Source organism: Chiloscyllium plagiosum, chromosome 17 (assembly GCF_004010195.1).
Source record: "Chiloscyllium plagiosum isolate BGI_BamShark_2017 chromosome 17, ASM401019v2, whole genome shotgun sequence".
Classification (NCBI taxonomy): Eukaryota; Metazoa; Chordata; class Chondrichthyes; order Orectolobiformes; family Hemiscylliidae; genus Chiloscyllium; species Chiloscyllium plagiosum.
Window position 1 is genome coordinate 50,936,560 of NC_057726.1, and position 14,161 is coordinate 50,950,720.

The 14,161-nt window shown below is 41.2% G+C and overlaps 2 protein-coding genes across 3 annotated transcripts in view; one reads left to right on the forward strand and one right to left on the reverse strand.

Moving 5' to 3' along the window:
• The window catches only part of cfdp1 (craniofacial development protein 1), a 193,272-nt gene extending 192,015 nt beyond the window's left edge, over positions 1 to 1,257 (reverse strand). The window contains exon 1 of one of the 2 annotated variants that reach the window (XM_043707045.1): positions 1,041 to 1,257. In XM_043707045.1, coding sequence (XP_043562980.1) covers positions 1,041 to 1,101 — 61 coding nt within the window. In that variant the 5' untranslated portion in view covers positions 1,102 to 1,257. The remainder of the gene's footprint in view (positions 1 to 1,040) is intronic. The other variant, XM_043707044.1, reaches the window with a different exon arrangement.
• A 6-nt stretch (positions 1,258 to 1,263) lies between these two features.
• On the forward strand, positions 1,264 to 13,282 carry tmem170a (transmembrane protein 170A). Its single transcript, XM_043707046.1, has 3 exons — positions 1,264 to 1,934; positions 8,569 to 8,736; positions 10,899 to 13,282. The coding sequence occupies exons 1-3, from the start codon at positions 1,820 to 1,822 to the stop codon at positions 11,027 to 11,029; spliced, it is 414 nt and encodes a 137-aa protein (XP_043562981.1). The 5' UTR covers positions 1,264 to 1,819; the 3' UTR covers positions 11,030 to 13,282.
• Positions 13,283 to 14,161: the final 879 nt, after the last annotated feature.

Here is a 14,161-nt window from a genome sequence, read left to right on the forward strand (position 1 = left end):
AATAATATTTTGATAGCCTCTCTTTGCTTTGTTCCACACTGTATTACCTTTTAAATTCTCCACTGCACTATCTACATTTGTGTTCAAACTATTCATCTAAAGAGGGCGACCTGAGTGTGGACCCCGCTGCTTGAAAAACAGTGGCATGTGCTAAACTCTTACCGTGTTTAAATGAAACCGTTTAGTTCCCAACTCTGTAAATTACAGTCTATGCGCTGGAAAGTTGGATGAGCAAGGGGAATGGTGTCGACTGGCAGGCACAGTCATGAAGGGCCAGAGGCCTCCCCTGCTGGACTGTGTGTCCAGGATCCAGGATCAGAACATCATACGGTCAGAACTTCATAAACTGGAGCAGTTCTGTTTGAAACAACGGCAATTCAAATATTTCAACCAGCAGATCAAAACTGCAAAGAGAGGAGAGGACATTTCGAAAAAAAACACTCCTCAAGTTTGAATTGGAATGCAGTGAGTTGGGAGTTACATCCAAGCCAGTGTGTTATTGGGAGTCTGTGCTCGCTTTAGTAACTGGGATCTGTGTGTGTGCAAGCAAGCGCATTACTGGGGTCTGCAAGTGCATGTTACTGGGGTCTGCATGTGCATGCGTGTTACCAGGTTCTGCATGCATGTTACTGGGGTCTGTGTAGGTGTGTGCATCTTAGTGAGGTGTGTGCCTGAGTGTATGTTACCAGCATCTATGTGTGTGCACGCACACATTACTGGGGTGTGTGTGTGTGTTACTGGGGTCCGCATGCGCATATGTATATTTGTTATTGGAGTCTGTACGCATGTATGTGTGTTACTCGGGTGTGTGTGTCTGTGTCTGTTACTGGGACCTACGTCTGTGTGTATGTCTGTTACTGGGATCTGTGTGTATGTGTTTCTGGGGTATGTGTGTTTGTGTGTGTTCCTGGGGTGAGTGTGTATCTGTCTGTTACTGGGATCTGTGTGGCGGCAGGTTTCACCCTCACAGCTCTCTAACTACAGGCAGCAACGAGCTGACAGCAGCCAGCCTGGAGCCGACAGCAAAGACCCACGATCACCTGAAGGCTCGTAATCCTCGTCCTCCTCCGACGAGTAATTCTCAGACTCGGAATCGGACATGGTTTCCAGCCGGGGCCAACAGGTTCTCGATGCCCGGCCTCCAGGCACGCTCGAGTTCCCAGTCAAATACGACGGCGACGGCTCCAGTTCCAGTCACCGCTTCGCTGCGACACATTCAACACAACCGTCAGAGTACCTCAGTACTTCCGGAGCATCACATACCTCAGAGAGGGAAAAAGAAGACCTGCAACATCTCACAAAGGAGACAGGCGCAGATCATAACACATTTATCCCGAGAATATTTGAAATAGAATGCGTGCCGAATCAGCCGATTATCAATCCATGGCCGAGGTAATCCATTTTCAGTTCCACCAGCCTTCGCCCGTTTGTGACATATTGAGGTATTATTGGTCAGACTGCACGTCAATCACAATGACGTAGGATTGGGTGTTGGACGACCCATCACTACTTGGCAACGATTGGCTGTAATTCCCCACGTGGTCATGTTTTGCTCCATTGTATTGGTTTTCCAGCTGGCGTGTGTGGAGAGGGCGGAGACGGTCTGTGCCGTACTCTGATTGGCTTTGCCCGCTGGGCAGGTGTGCGGGCGGGCGTCGAGGCGCCGTCTCTAAATGGCGAAGAGGAGTGTCGATCAGGCGGTGTCTCCACCCACTCGGTTCGTTGTGATGGTGGCGGTGGCGGCGATGATGATGTTAATGACGGCGGATCCGGGCTTCCCGTCGTAGTAGATGGTCGGCACTGCGTTGATGGCTGAGCCATGCCATTCGGCGGCGGCTTGACGGTGCATCAGATCCTGAGCCTGGGCCTGGTCCCCCGGATCGGCAACACGACCTGCTCTGGAAACGTCACCGCATCTTTATGCCATTTCTCCGGTGAGTGTAGGCGGCTCCCCAGGGACGGTTGGATGGACGGGTGGAGGGACGGACTGAAGGTGGCCGCACTGATATTGCCCCTTCCTCGCTACCGTCTCCATGGGGGGGGGTCTATCGATCTGACTGTAGCCGGTCAGGAGAGTGCAGTGTCCTGACGGGCTCGATGCCAGCCCCCGATCTGTTCGGGTGGCTCCAAGGTCCGCGGCGGCCCCACGGGAGTTTCAGTTCGTTTCCGCACATTCCCCTGGGTCAATGTCTATAATAAACGCCCGTTTTGCGTTTTCTATCCTGCCCTTTCTTCCCCCGCCGCTTTCGCTCAAGTATCGGTTATATTATTGGTCTGGGCAGGGGGATGCTTTGAAAGTGTTCAGTTTGAGAGCTTTCGTGATGACTCGTTGCCATTGAAATTAACGCGAACGAACAACGGGGTCCAGCAACGCAAAGAGAAATTGCTAGAAAAGCTCAGCAGGGTCTGGCAGCATCTATTAGAGAGAAATCAGTTAATTTTTCGGATGCAGTGTCCCTTCCTCAGAACTATTCTGAGATGCTGCTAGACCTGCTGAGCTCTTACAGCAATTTTCTTACCCCTGACTTCCAACACCCGCAGTTCTTTCGGTTTTTATTCAGAAAGTCTAAAGTTCGTTTCGGCGTATTTTGCGCTGTCTTTCCCACCCTTTGGAGTCTTGAGGCGTATCACTGACCGCTGAGGTACGGAACCTGTGCTGCATTTAGATAATTTGACACCTCGACGACTCGAGTTTTCGCTACTAGATTAACCTTCTCAAAGTCGGAATATGCACCTTTTGAATAGGATTGTATAAGCAATGTTCTACTGTTTATTTGCCTGTCAGTGTAGACTTTTCCAGTCGTATATCAGATCCAAACAAGTTCCTGATAACTCTTTAAGATTTGTTCTTTTTAATTCGTCCTATACTAATGAACGCTTTAGTTATCTGTACCCCCTTCTGGATTAGTGATGCTGGAAGAGCACAGCGGTTCAGGCAGCATCCTGAACTGCTGTGCTCTTCCAGCACCACTAATCCAGAATCTGGTTTCCAGTATCTGCAGTCATTGTTTTTATCTATCTGTACCCCCTCCCTACGCCCCTCAACTTCCTGCTACTCACTATTTTTACAGATCATAGGGCTCCAACATATCTATTTATTTGCATATCGCTCTCTCTGTAATTTTATATTGTGGCATCAGTGTTATTATCATAAAGCTGAGTGCACTGAATGCATGAAAGATTGAGCCAGGGCAAAATCCAGTCTGTAATGTTTTCTTTTTTTAAAAAAAAATTGGGATACTAGAAGCTCTCGGAAAAGCAAAGTGCCTAAAACTAATGAATTTTTTTTGAGGTAGGAAAATGCAGCATGCTCCTCTAACATACAATGTAAGAGTGTCCACATTTTAAAAAATGTTGTTTTGTTGGGTAAATATTACCTAGAACATTGGGGGTTAACATGTCTGCAGTGCTTTGAAATAGCATCAATAGTTCTTGCTTGTTTAATTGAGGTGACTGATGGTGCTTCTAGAGTAAGAGATTTACAGCAGAGAAAAAAACCTTTTTGTCCCATTATGTCTGTGCTAATCAAAAATAATCAGCATATTCCAATTCTCTTTTCCAGCATTTGGCCAGTAGTCTTGTTTACCTTGGCATTGCAAGTGCATGTCTAAATACTACTTTAAATGTTATGAGGGTTTCTGCCTCCACAGCCCTGACAGGCTTTGGTTTAACTGCCCATTGAAAGATGGGTACCTCAACAGTGTAATAATTCCTCAGCGGTGAAGTGGAGAGTCAGCCTGGATTTGTGTTCCAAGTATTGAAGAGAGAAATATTGTCACACTTGAACCCACAATCAGATGAGCTTGTTGAGGTCTACTACAAGCATGGCTGGTACTGAAGATGTGCTCTAAAACTCAATAGACCTCTTGCCAAATTATTGCAGTGCAATTTATGTGGCTAACATCCGAACCACAAAGTAAAACAAAATGTCCAGGATGTCCTGTCCACAGTATGAAACAAGTTTAACCCAGCCAATAACTTTGTGTCTATTTGGGGTGTGCAATCAAGAAACATTTACCAATACTCTTCAAGACTTCATTTAGGTTCTGTGTTTTTTTTTAAATCTTGCTGTGGATGCCTGTAGCTTTTCTGTCTGGCTGCATTTGAGAGTCTGGTGCACCAAGAAGCTAGAGTAAAATGCATGTCAGTAAATATTGGGGTAATTCTTCAATGCTTGCTTTTGTGCATAATGCAAGAAAGATGATTGGGTTGTTGGAGGCCAATCATCTCATTTTCAGGACATTACTGTAGAAGTTCCTCAGTAATCAATAACCATCCTCCTATCACAAGCCCAGAAATGGGGATAATCACTGATAATGCAGAGTGTTTGGTTCTATTTGGAATTCCTCAGTCACCACACTGTGCCAATGTGCACCTGATTAGTAAGAAGTGGCACTTGTGCCATATAAGTGCCAGACGATGACTCTCTCTTCAGTGTTCAACAGTAGTGTTACAAACATCAATATCAAGAGGTTACCATTGGCCAGAAACTTATCAGGAACAGCTATTTAAATATCATAGCTACAAGAGCAGTTTAACTGGGTATTTTGTATTGAGTACTTGCAACTGGTTTCTACAAAGCCTTGCCCCCATCTACTATGCACCAATCAAGAATGTGCTAAAATATTCCCCACCTGCCCCAAGCAATGGAACTCCAATGTTATCTCGGCCAAACAGCCCATCCATCTTTTTTGACACTGATTCCCTCCCACTGCACGTACGTAACTGCAGTATGTCCTGTCTAGATGTACTGCAGAAACTTGCCTAAACACCTGCACATTCAAGCCCATGGCCTTTACCTTCCTGTTTAGAAGGGCAGTGGGTCTGTGAGAAAATTAGCACCACCTCCAAGTTACTTTCCAAATCTTGACACTATCCTGATTTGGCAATGCATAATCATCTCTTTATTGTTAGAAAAAACATCCTGATTCATCCTCCTTAACATAGTGGCATTGCTAGTTGCACCACATGGACTGTGTAGCTAAGATGGTGTCTCATCTGAAAAACTCATGACAATGATAAACTTTTGACTGATATCTACAGTCTGGTGAGATTCTATAAGTCAGCTCGCAATGGTCTGTGGCAATTTTGACATTTGCACAATAACAAGTGCACAAAATATGGATCTGCAACCAGGTCACAATTCAGGTCAGTTTTTCAGTGAATATCCATATACATGTCAACTTGAGTGTAAATGTTACACACAACCATTCATTTCCAATGGATTTGTGTGTCACTGGCAAGGCCATTGGCTGCCCATCCCTAATTGCCCTTGAAAAGGCATAGGTGAGCTACTTTATTGAATGACTGCAATCTATCTGCTGTAGTGTTGATAGTCACGGAGTTCCAGAAGTTTTAACTAAATGACAGGGAACGAATTGCAATATAATTCCAAGTCAGAGTGGGGTGTGCCTTGGATGGGAATTCCAGGTGATGGTTAATTGTCCTTCTATGTAACAAAGGTTTATTTGGAATGTGCTAACTCAGGAGCTTTGAGGTTTTCAGTGCCTTTTTTATAAAAGTACACACCATGACTCTGCATCCATGGTGGAGGGAGTGAAATTTGAGGGCGGTGGATTGCTTTTGTCTTGAATAGTGTCAAGCCTTGAGTATTGTTGAAGCTGCATTCTTCCAGGCAAGTGGAAAGTGTCCTCACACCTCTGAAAGTTCTTGCTATACTGTACACTGAATTGGGAAATCAGGGCACAAGTTAATTGCCATAGATTTCCCAAACTCTGCCTCCAGTTCTAGCCCCAGTTTTTACATGGCATTTGCAGGTCAATTTCTTGACCATGGTAGTCCCCAGGATGTTGATGATCAGTGGTTCAGCAAGTTCCACCTGCTCGAGGTATGCCATAACATGTTTTTAAAAATCCACCTGGAGGAACTCTTGGCCTGCTAACTTGGGGTTGAGACAATTGATCTGACAACCACCACTGTCTTCCTTTCTCCAATCAGTGGGTATCAATGGCATTTGGGGGAAACTATCAGGCATGCTAGGGCTTCTTGTTCATTCCTGGGATGTGGGTTTGGTGGCTAGGCTAATATTTATTGCCATCCCTAAATCTCCTGGAGATAGGATGGTGAATTGCCTTTATAACTACTGTAATCCTTTGCACTGTCCAAGTGACTACGACTCCTGTGAGGGCAGGAGTGCTAGGAATTTGACCCAAAATTAGTGAGGGATTGCAATAGATTTAGAAATCAGGGTAGTGTATGGCTTAAAGGGGAATTTGCAGGTGGTGGTGTTCCCAATGTACTGCTGCCCTTGCTCTTCTAAGTGACAGTGGTCATGAATTGGATTGGTACTGTCTATGGAGTCTTAATGAGCTGTTTCAGTGCACCTTTGTAGATGGGTACACAGCTGCCATTGTGCAATAGTGGTGAAGGGAGTGACTATTGACTGGCATCCTACCCATCATAAATTCAATTGAACTGCTTTGTTTTGGATGGTTTCTGAATATAGTTGGAGCTGTATTCATCCAAGTAAATGGAAAGTATTCCATCACTCGTAATTTGTGTGTGGTAGAGAGGCTTTGCAGACAGTTACAGAATTCTTAGCCTCTGATTTGCTATTGTAGCGCCAGTATTTATATGGCTTTTCCAGTTCAGTTTCTGTTCAATGTTAGTCCCCAAGATGTTGTTGATGGATACAGTGATGGCAATGACATAGAACCTAATCAAAGTTCCTTTGTGTTCTTTCTGATTAGTTGTCATTGTTTTGCACACATGGCATTAATGTTTCTTGCCAGTTAACAACAAATGGGGAATATAATTAAGCACTTTTCTAAAATCTGGTTGTATGGTCGTGAATAAGAGAATCTATACATAAATATATTAATGGACTGGTCACATGGGCAGAAAAATGACAAATTGAATTTCATCTGGAAAAATTGGGGGGGGGGGGGAAACCTGGCAAGTCAGACTTTGGTATCAGTTGATTCTGTGCTGCCACCAGCCCCACCTCCTTAAATTGTAAGGGCTTGCCCCCCTGTCCCACCCTCATTTATTTTCCAAAAGCTAATTCCTCTGCTTAGCTTTTATCTTTGAGTTTTAAAGTCCAGATCAGCTCTTTGCATTAAAAGATGTGTTTGCATCAGTCAATAGTTAGCCTTTAAATATTTGCTCAATTCAATTATTAATTTTAAAATTCTTCAATGTAGAACATGCAGCACTCAAACCAATGCTTTTGCATGTCAGTGACAGTCCAGCATGAGCTTGTTGGGCACATAGAACAGAGCCACACCGAACAAAGGGGTTGACTATTTGGTACTGAAGCAAGAAGAAATTCTGAGATTCTGTGATTTCTCTACCCTAGAGATCTGTAGATTCACAGGGTTAAGACCTCCTCTATTTACTTTAATTTTAATTGTGAACTGATATGGTAAAAAGACTGTTTTCCAACAACAGACTGAGGAATTATTGTACTTTTTTTTAAAGTTACTGAAACTTGCTATAAATTGTTCACACTGCTACTTTGTCAGCAGTGGAAGAAGATACAAGAAGCAATGGTTCAGCTCTGGGCCCTTCTCTTTTACCAAGTAAGAGGCGATCAGCTATAGCAAAACAATTTGTGAATGCTGTTGATATGAAGAAAAAAGAAAATGTTGGAGAAACTCAGCAGGTCTGGCAGCATTTATGGCAAGAAGAACAAGTTAATGTTTTAAGTTCAATTCTGGAGGAGAGTATGTCCGGCAGCTTTCTTTCTCAACAGATATTGCCAGACCTACTGAAATTTGTCCAACACCAATTTATTGGTTAGTTTGTGAATTTGTGACCAGTTCTTGTGCTCACTCATTAAATACCTAAAACCTGTGGAAGTTTATTTTCTCCCAGCAGTTACTTCAAGCTCTTGATTTTTAACCAATAAGTTGAAACTTTAAGACACACTTGCTGTTGCTTCCTGTGAAGAAATGGAAGAACTGAAAGATTTGGGAAACCAAAGGAACTCCTCCATTGCTCTACTTCCCAGCATTTTATTCTCTTCCACTCACAAGACCAATCATTTTTGTATGTATGTGGGAGGGGTTTGAAGGAACTCCTTTTAATTAATAATTATATTTTGACTGCTCACGATTGTTTGCTTCTAGCTAGAATCTATTTGTCATAAATAGTCATTCTGTTAAGTACACAAACCAAGGTTGACAAAAAACACATTCTAGGTTTATTAGGGATTTATCTGGTGAGTTTAGGGATTTTCCAGAGATAGCGAAGCTTAGTTTCTAGCATGATACTCCGATGAGGCATCACATCAGTCATTTAGTATATTTCAAGATAGCCAGTGATGCATGCTTAGCTAATAAGTGATTTGGGATAGTGTGGGGCAGTAGTCTTGAGGGACAAGCCAACTGAACCAGCTCGATGGATCAAACGCCTACTCAACTATTTCTTATGCATTTATCCTTTTGAACTAAAAGATTTTTATTTTTGGTCTGAATGTTATCTTCCTAGAGGGCGCAACACTGTTGAATAGGATCTATGGATTCTCCTCAGCATCAAGATTGCTTTTTTTTTCCCAATATGGTTTTTGGCTTTGGTCTAATTATTTCCTTTTTTGTTGAAATGCAGAGATGTGGTACGCAGTGTTCCTTTGGGCGTTGCTGTCCACAGTTTTTATCTACGTTCCTGCTGGATTACTGGCATTTGTAATGCTGAGGCGCCACAAATATGGACGATTCATGTCTCTAGGTATCCTGGCTGGAATCTTGGGTCCAATCACTGCAACAGTGTTGACCAGTAAGAGTTTTTACCTTGACTTATTTCATAAATTAACAATGGTTTCTTAATATTTGTTTCTTCTATTCTAAAGTTTCCGAATGACCAGGTCACTTCAAGGTTTTTAATGTCAAGGCAGAATCATTGAGAACTGAACTCAGTGGGGTTTTTGGGGAAACTCTCCTGTTTGGAATCCTAACTAGCACTGATTTCCTTGGTGGTGGTGTGTTGAAGTTTGGTCATCCGAGCCTTAGTGGGCCTGAAGGAGTTAGTCAATAAAGTATCCAAGGCCTGACTATCTTCAGCTGTTTCATCAATGGTTTTCCCTCCAACATAAAATCACACTACTGATGTTTGCTAATTGATCAGTTCCATTGCCAACTAGCAAGATTATGAAAACAGTCCAGTCTGTATTCTGCAAGTACTGGACTACATTTGTGTTTGGGCTCATGAATGATAAGTGACACGAGTGTCTTTAACTGCTTTGTCTTGGCAATCAATGACCTAACTCCAACACCACCACCAATCCATATTCTGCAAATCACCAGACTCTTGATGAGACCAGCCAAACAAATATTAGCTTCTCAGAACAGGTACAAGGTCTGAGATGTTTGTCATGTACTATCCATCTGACTCCTTTTTTAAAGCCTATCAACCATTTATACAAGTTGGGATTGTGATGGAATATCCATCCATGCAAATAGTGTCACTGTAGCATCTTCTGGAATCCGATACATAGATGACACTTTTTTCTTTAACATTGAGAACAGAAATAGAGAGCACATACCCGATCATCAACACCATACTTGCAGGGATCATATTTATAAAAGAGGGGGAAACCAACAATCATCTCCCATTCCAAAGAACACAGAACGGTGAATGCACCAAAAAAATGTATGGGAAAGCTACACACACTAACCAGGTTCTGAATTGCAACAACAACCAACCAAACACACACGATGCTGTATTAGGACCCTGTTCAAAATGGCTACAACACACTGCAGCACCTTCACCAAGAACAGATCTCCCCACAACTTCATCTGCAGATGTCCAACAGACAAGCAATATGACAAGGAGATGCCACGACCTAACTCACTAGCCACGCTACCTTGTATTTTAAAAGAAACTCTGAACTGACAGTCCTGCTCAGACAGCAACTTGCCTGGACCAAAGACCCGATACCCATAGCGTATTACGAGAGTCTTGCACAAGATTCTGTGCAAAGACTACCTGAAATACTATATAGGGCAAACAGGCAGACCACTAACAATCTGCATCCCCAAACACCAACTCACCATGACCAGCTGTCCCAAGTAGCCATACACTTGGATGACAGGGATCATAAATTCGATTGGGACAACACCATGATCATAGGACAAGCTAAACAAAGGACAGCCAGAGAATTTCTAGAAGCATGGCACTCATCCATGGACTCTATCAGCAAGCACATTGACCTGGACCCAATATACTGGCCAGTACAATGAAAGACCAGAACTGGCAACTGGAAGCAACAGTAACAGAACGAAATAAATTTCAGAAGGCACAGTACAGCACTTCAGAGGAGGCTCCAAAGCACTAAAGATGTCAACTAGGCAGGGGATAAAACATCTTCAAATCGGCATTCTACCTCGACAACCATACCCACAACTACCACATCCAAGTAAATCTTTTCTGAACCCTTTTCAAGTTTTACATGCTTCCTATAGCAGGGAGGCCACAATTGAACACAGTATTCCAAAAGTAGCCTAACCAATGTCCTGTACAGCCACAACATGACATCTCAACTCCTATACTCCAAACACTGACCAATAAAGTAAGTCTACAAACTATCCTGTCTACCTGTGACTCTACTTCCAAGGAACAATGAACCTGCATGCAGGGGTCTCTTCGTTCAGCAACACTACCCAGGACCTTACCATTTAAGTGTATAAAGCTAAAGTGATCAAAGGGTATGGAGAGAAAATAGAAACAGTGTACTGAGGTACTTCTGACTTTCTGTGGATCTGTGACATCTTTCTGTTTAATGTACTATATAAGTGTAATTTACTTTCATTGACCAAATTTGCTGAGGTTGAAACATTGTTTGGCTTTTGTGTTATCAGATCTACTTAGTAATGTTGCTGCTTGGATCTGAATGTTAAATGTATCATTGCCAAGTGACAAGCCACTCAACTGTTTTGCAGGTGCAGCTATTGCTGGTGTCTACAGAGCTGCAACAAAGCAAATGGTGCCCCTTGAAGCTCTGGTTCTGGGAGTCGGACAGGTGTTTTTCATTGTTGCAATAGCCTTTCTGCGGATTCTAGCAACTTTGTAGCAGAAGGTATTCTGCTCATCCAAGAGGACCTGGGGGCACAAGCCTCAGTCTCCCAACTTTCTCCACCTTGTGACTGCATATAGGTTGCACCTATATTCCTGTGGAATCCAAACCAAGGTTCATGCCAATCATTTGCTGCTCAAATAACAGAAATTGGCAACAGCGTGAATGTTGTGGATTGCCAAGCTCGAACAAAGGACATGTGCACTAACTTTTTTTATTGAATATCTTGAGTGCTGAGATTTGTTCTTTGTAAAAACAAAACTTAAAGCCAAAAGAGGTCATGGTCCACTTGCATATCTTTAAATGTCATTTTTTTTGCACATGTTTCAACTGTACATGACGTTTTTAGTCTGAAGGCTATTATAGTGTATGCATATTTATTGTAAGAATAGAATGTTAAACTTTTCGTTTGCAATATGGAAATTGTATTTTGATTCACCTGCCATATTTCAATATTTAAGCAGTGGGGTAACTATGTAAAGGCAAACTAGACCCTTCCATTTGAAGGTTACCAAAGGTTCGGCAACTTAAGTGTATACGCAAAAGAACTGAAGTATTGCAGCTAATAGCTTAAACAAAGTGAACAAGCTCTACTACACAACAATATGTGGTCTCTATTTTATGAGCGTTCCTTTTTTATATAATTTGCTATTAATGGTAATTTCAAAACTTTTTAGGAATAATTGTTTGACAGTGACTATGAAAAACCATCATTCCAACACTAATGTAATTCATGATCATATCCAGCCCTTATTGTGCAATCAACACATTGGCAAATGCATCCTATTCTTCATTTCCCATTTCTGATTGTAAATTTTTTCCTACAATCATTCTATCAAATGTATATTGCTGGGAATACAGAAGGTGTTGGGTATATTTTTAGTCGCAGTTTAGATCCAAAACTCCACCCCTAGACCAGCCTTACATTTCTGTAGTAATACATTCTGGCTGCTTCAAAAATATCAAATAAGTGTGGTTATCTCTATGTAAGTTTGCTGCTGCAAGTATTTTTGCTGAGCCAATGAACATGAATGTCATCCACATGCCAAGCTAAGCTAATTACTCTGGCGCACAAGTTGAAAATAGGGCATGACTCTGGAAGTGAGGTGCAATATTACTGAAGACAGTGTGTGTGCACTGCTTTTCATTTTGAATTGAAACTTGGAAAGGAATTTTAATGGCTAGCATTTGCTGTCAGCTTGTGTTTTAAATGCAGCACTTACTGTGCACATACACAGTTCAGATGTGCCAACAGTTTTAATTTTTTCTATTAAAATTAACCATTTTGGATAATTGTACACTTTGAGAGAATCTCATTTACATGTTCGGCCTGCTAAAGTTAGCACTCAGTTTTGCTTGTTTAGGACTGTTTGCAACTGTTTAATGGATCTAGTTTAAAATAGAGAAAAGCAGCCCTCTAACCTGTTTGCTCAGATTTCTCCATTTTTTTGCATTATTTCCATTTTGGCAAAACATACCAATCATTTAGTATTGTTGCCTACATGGTGCCCTATTAGCTTGACGTTGGACATCTGAATAAGCATCTCCAAGTTGTAATATTCTAATAGTTTCAACCATTGTTTCTATTTCCTGGTAATATAATTACCAGGGAATAATATTTAACTGTTGTAAATAGTCTAGCAATAGTGAATGGGCTACATTTTAACTTACAATGGCTGTGCAGCTGATGAGGCTCTGGACTATACTAGGCTTAACTAGGAAGCGATAGGTTATGTATTGGCACTTTAATCACATCTTTCCTGATGTCAACCATCTTAGGGAGTTAAAACTCTAAGTGAAAGGAAGACTCTAATTTGGCTAATGCATTTATGGATTCTAGATGTCAGTGATAAAATGGCATTAAGAGGTTGCTTTCTTTCATCTTACCTGGGATACAGTGTGTTGTGGAGGTGAAGAGCCCAAATTTTCTTGACTAGATTCTGCCAGATTTTTATTTTTACTTTCCCACTATCATTTATTTACCCTACACACTTCTTTTATTCCTCTTTTATCTGTCATTTGATTCTTCCATTATCTCTCTCGTTTTACTTCCTGACTTGCATTTTGTTCCCCTTCAGCACTCTCACTACTTCTGTTGCTTTCTTCCAGACTGTGTGCTGATCTAGTTTATTAAAATTTGCATTTGGAGTGGGGGATTGCTTCCTCTTTAATAAAATGCATTTTTGGTATCAAAACCTATCCAGTGAGTGCACTTCTGATTTGTGATTTTTGTGGGAAAATAGATGAAAGTCCAGACTAATGTTAACAAAACCATTTACGTAACAAAACCTGACTACACTCGTTGACTTGCCATCAAGCATTAGCCCTACTGATAGACAATGGAATACTTGATCAGAAAGGTTCCATTTCCTGTTATTCTTCCACTTCCTCATTCTGTATATCTCAAAGAGGAGTGTTTCCACATTCATTTGTGGTTAATCATCTCAGATTTGCTTGCAATGTAATGCTTACTGAAGTGGTGTTATGACCAGAGTACCAGATAGAATAGAAAAATCTGCAATGCTGTACTTAGTCATTTATGTAGTGTCTAATATAGACTGTTTGAAGTAATGTTCTATTTGAAGCATGTTAATTTTGGTGTTGGTCTCCAGTTTAAACCACATTAGCAAACATTTAGTAACTAATCATTGTCACATGCATTCATTGTAAATCCTGTTCACTTGAGTTAATTGTACCATTTTTATATAACACTCAAATATATGTAGTGGAAACCTCTAACCAGTAACTTCTCTTCCTAAATGAGTTGTTCTGGTAAAATCAAAATAAGGGTGATTTAAATTTGAATTCTCCTTTTTAAGCATATTAACAATGTGAATTTAAGCATTTTATTATGGGTTTTTACTGCTGTGTAATGATCAAATGTCTGTTTTGAAATTTATATTGTCAACATGGGAAAATCAATTTTTATTTTTCTACTTACATGGCTAATTTTGGTGACATTTGCTGGTAAATATATTTATACAAAAATAAATTTTGTTAAATGGACAAATGTGGTTTTATTGCTTAGTTCTTGACGGATGTAGCATGCTCTGGGTCATTTTTTTTTTCTTGCTTGTGTACAACTGTTATGCATTTTGCAGGTTTAGGAAATATTCAAATGTACCTGTG

What these genes read in the sequence shown, in the direction of transcription:
- tmem170a (XM_043707046.1), top strand. Translation starts at nt 1,820, where the DNA reads ATGCCATTCGGCGGCGGCTTGACGGTGCATCAGATCCTGAGCCTGGGC. An exon ending in ATCTTTATGCCATTTCTCCG is followed by an intron (nt 1,935 to 8,568) that starts GTGAGTGTAGGC and finishes GTTGAAATGCAG; the next exon opens with AGATGTGGTACGCAGTGTTC. An exon ending in CACTGCAACAGTGTTGACCA is followed by an intron (nt 8,737 to 10,898) that starts GTAAGAGTTTTT and finishes ACTGTTTTGCAG; the next exon opens with GTGCAGCTATTGCTGGTGTC.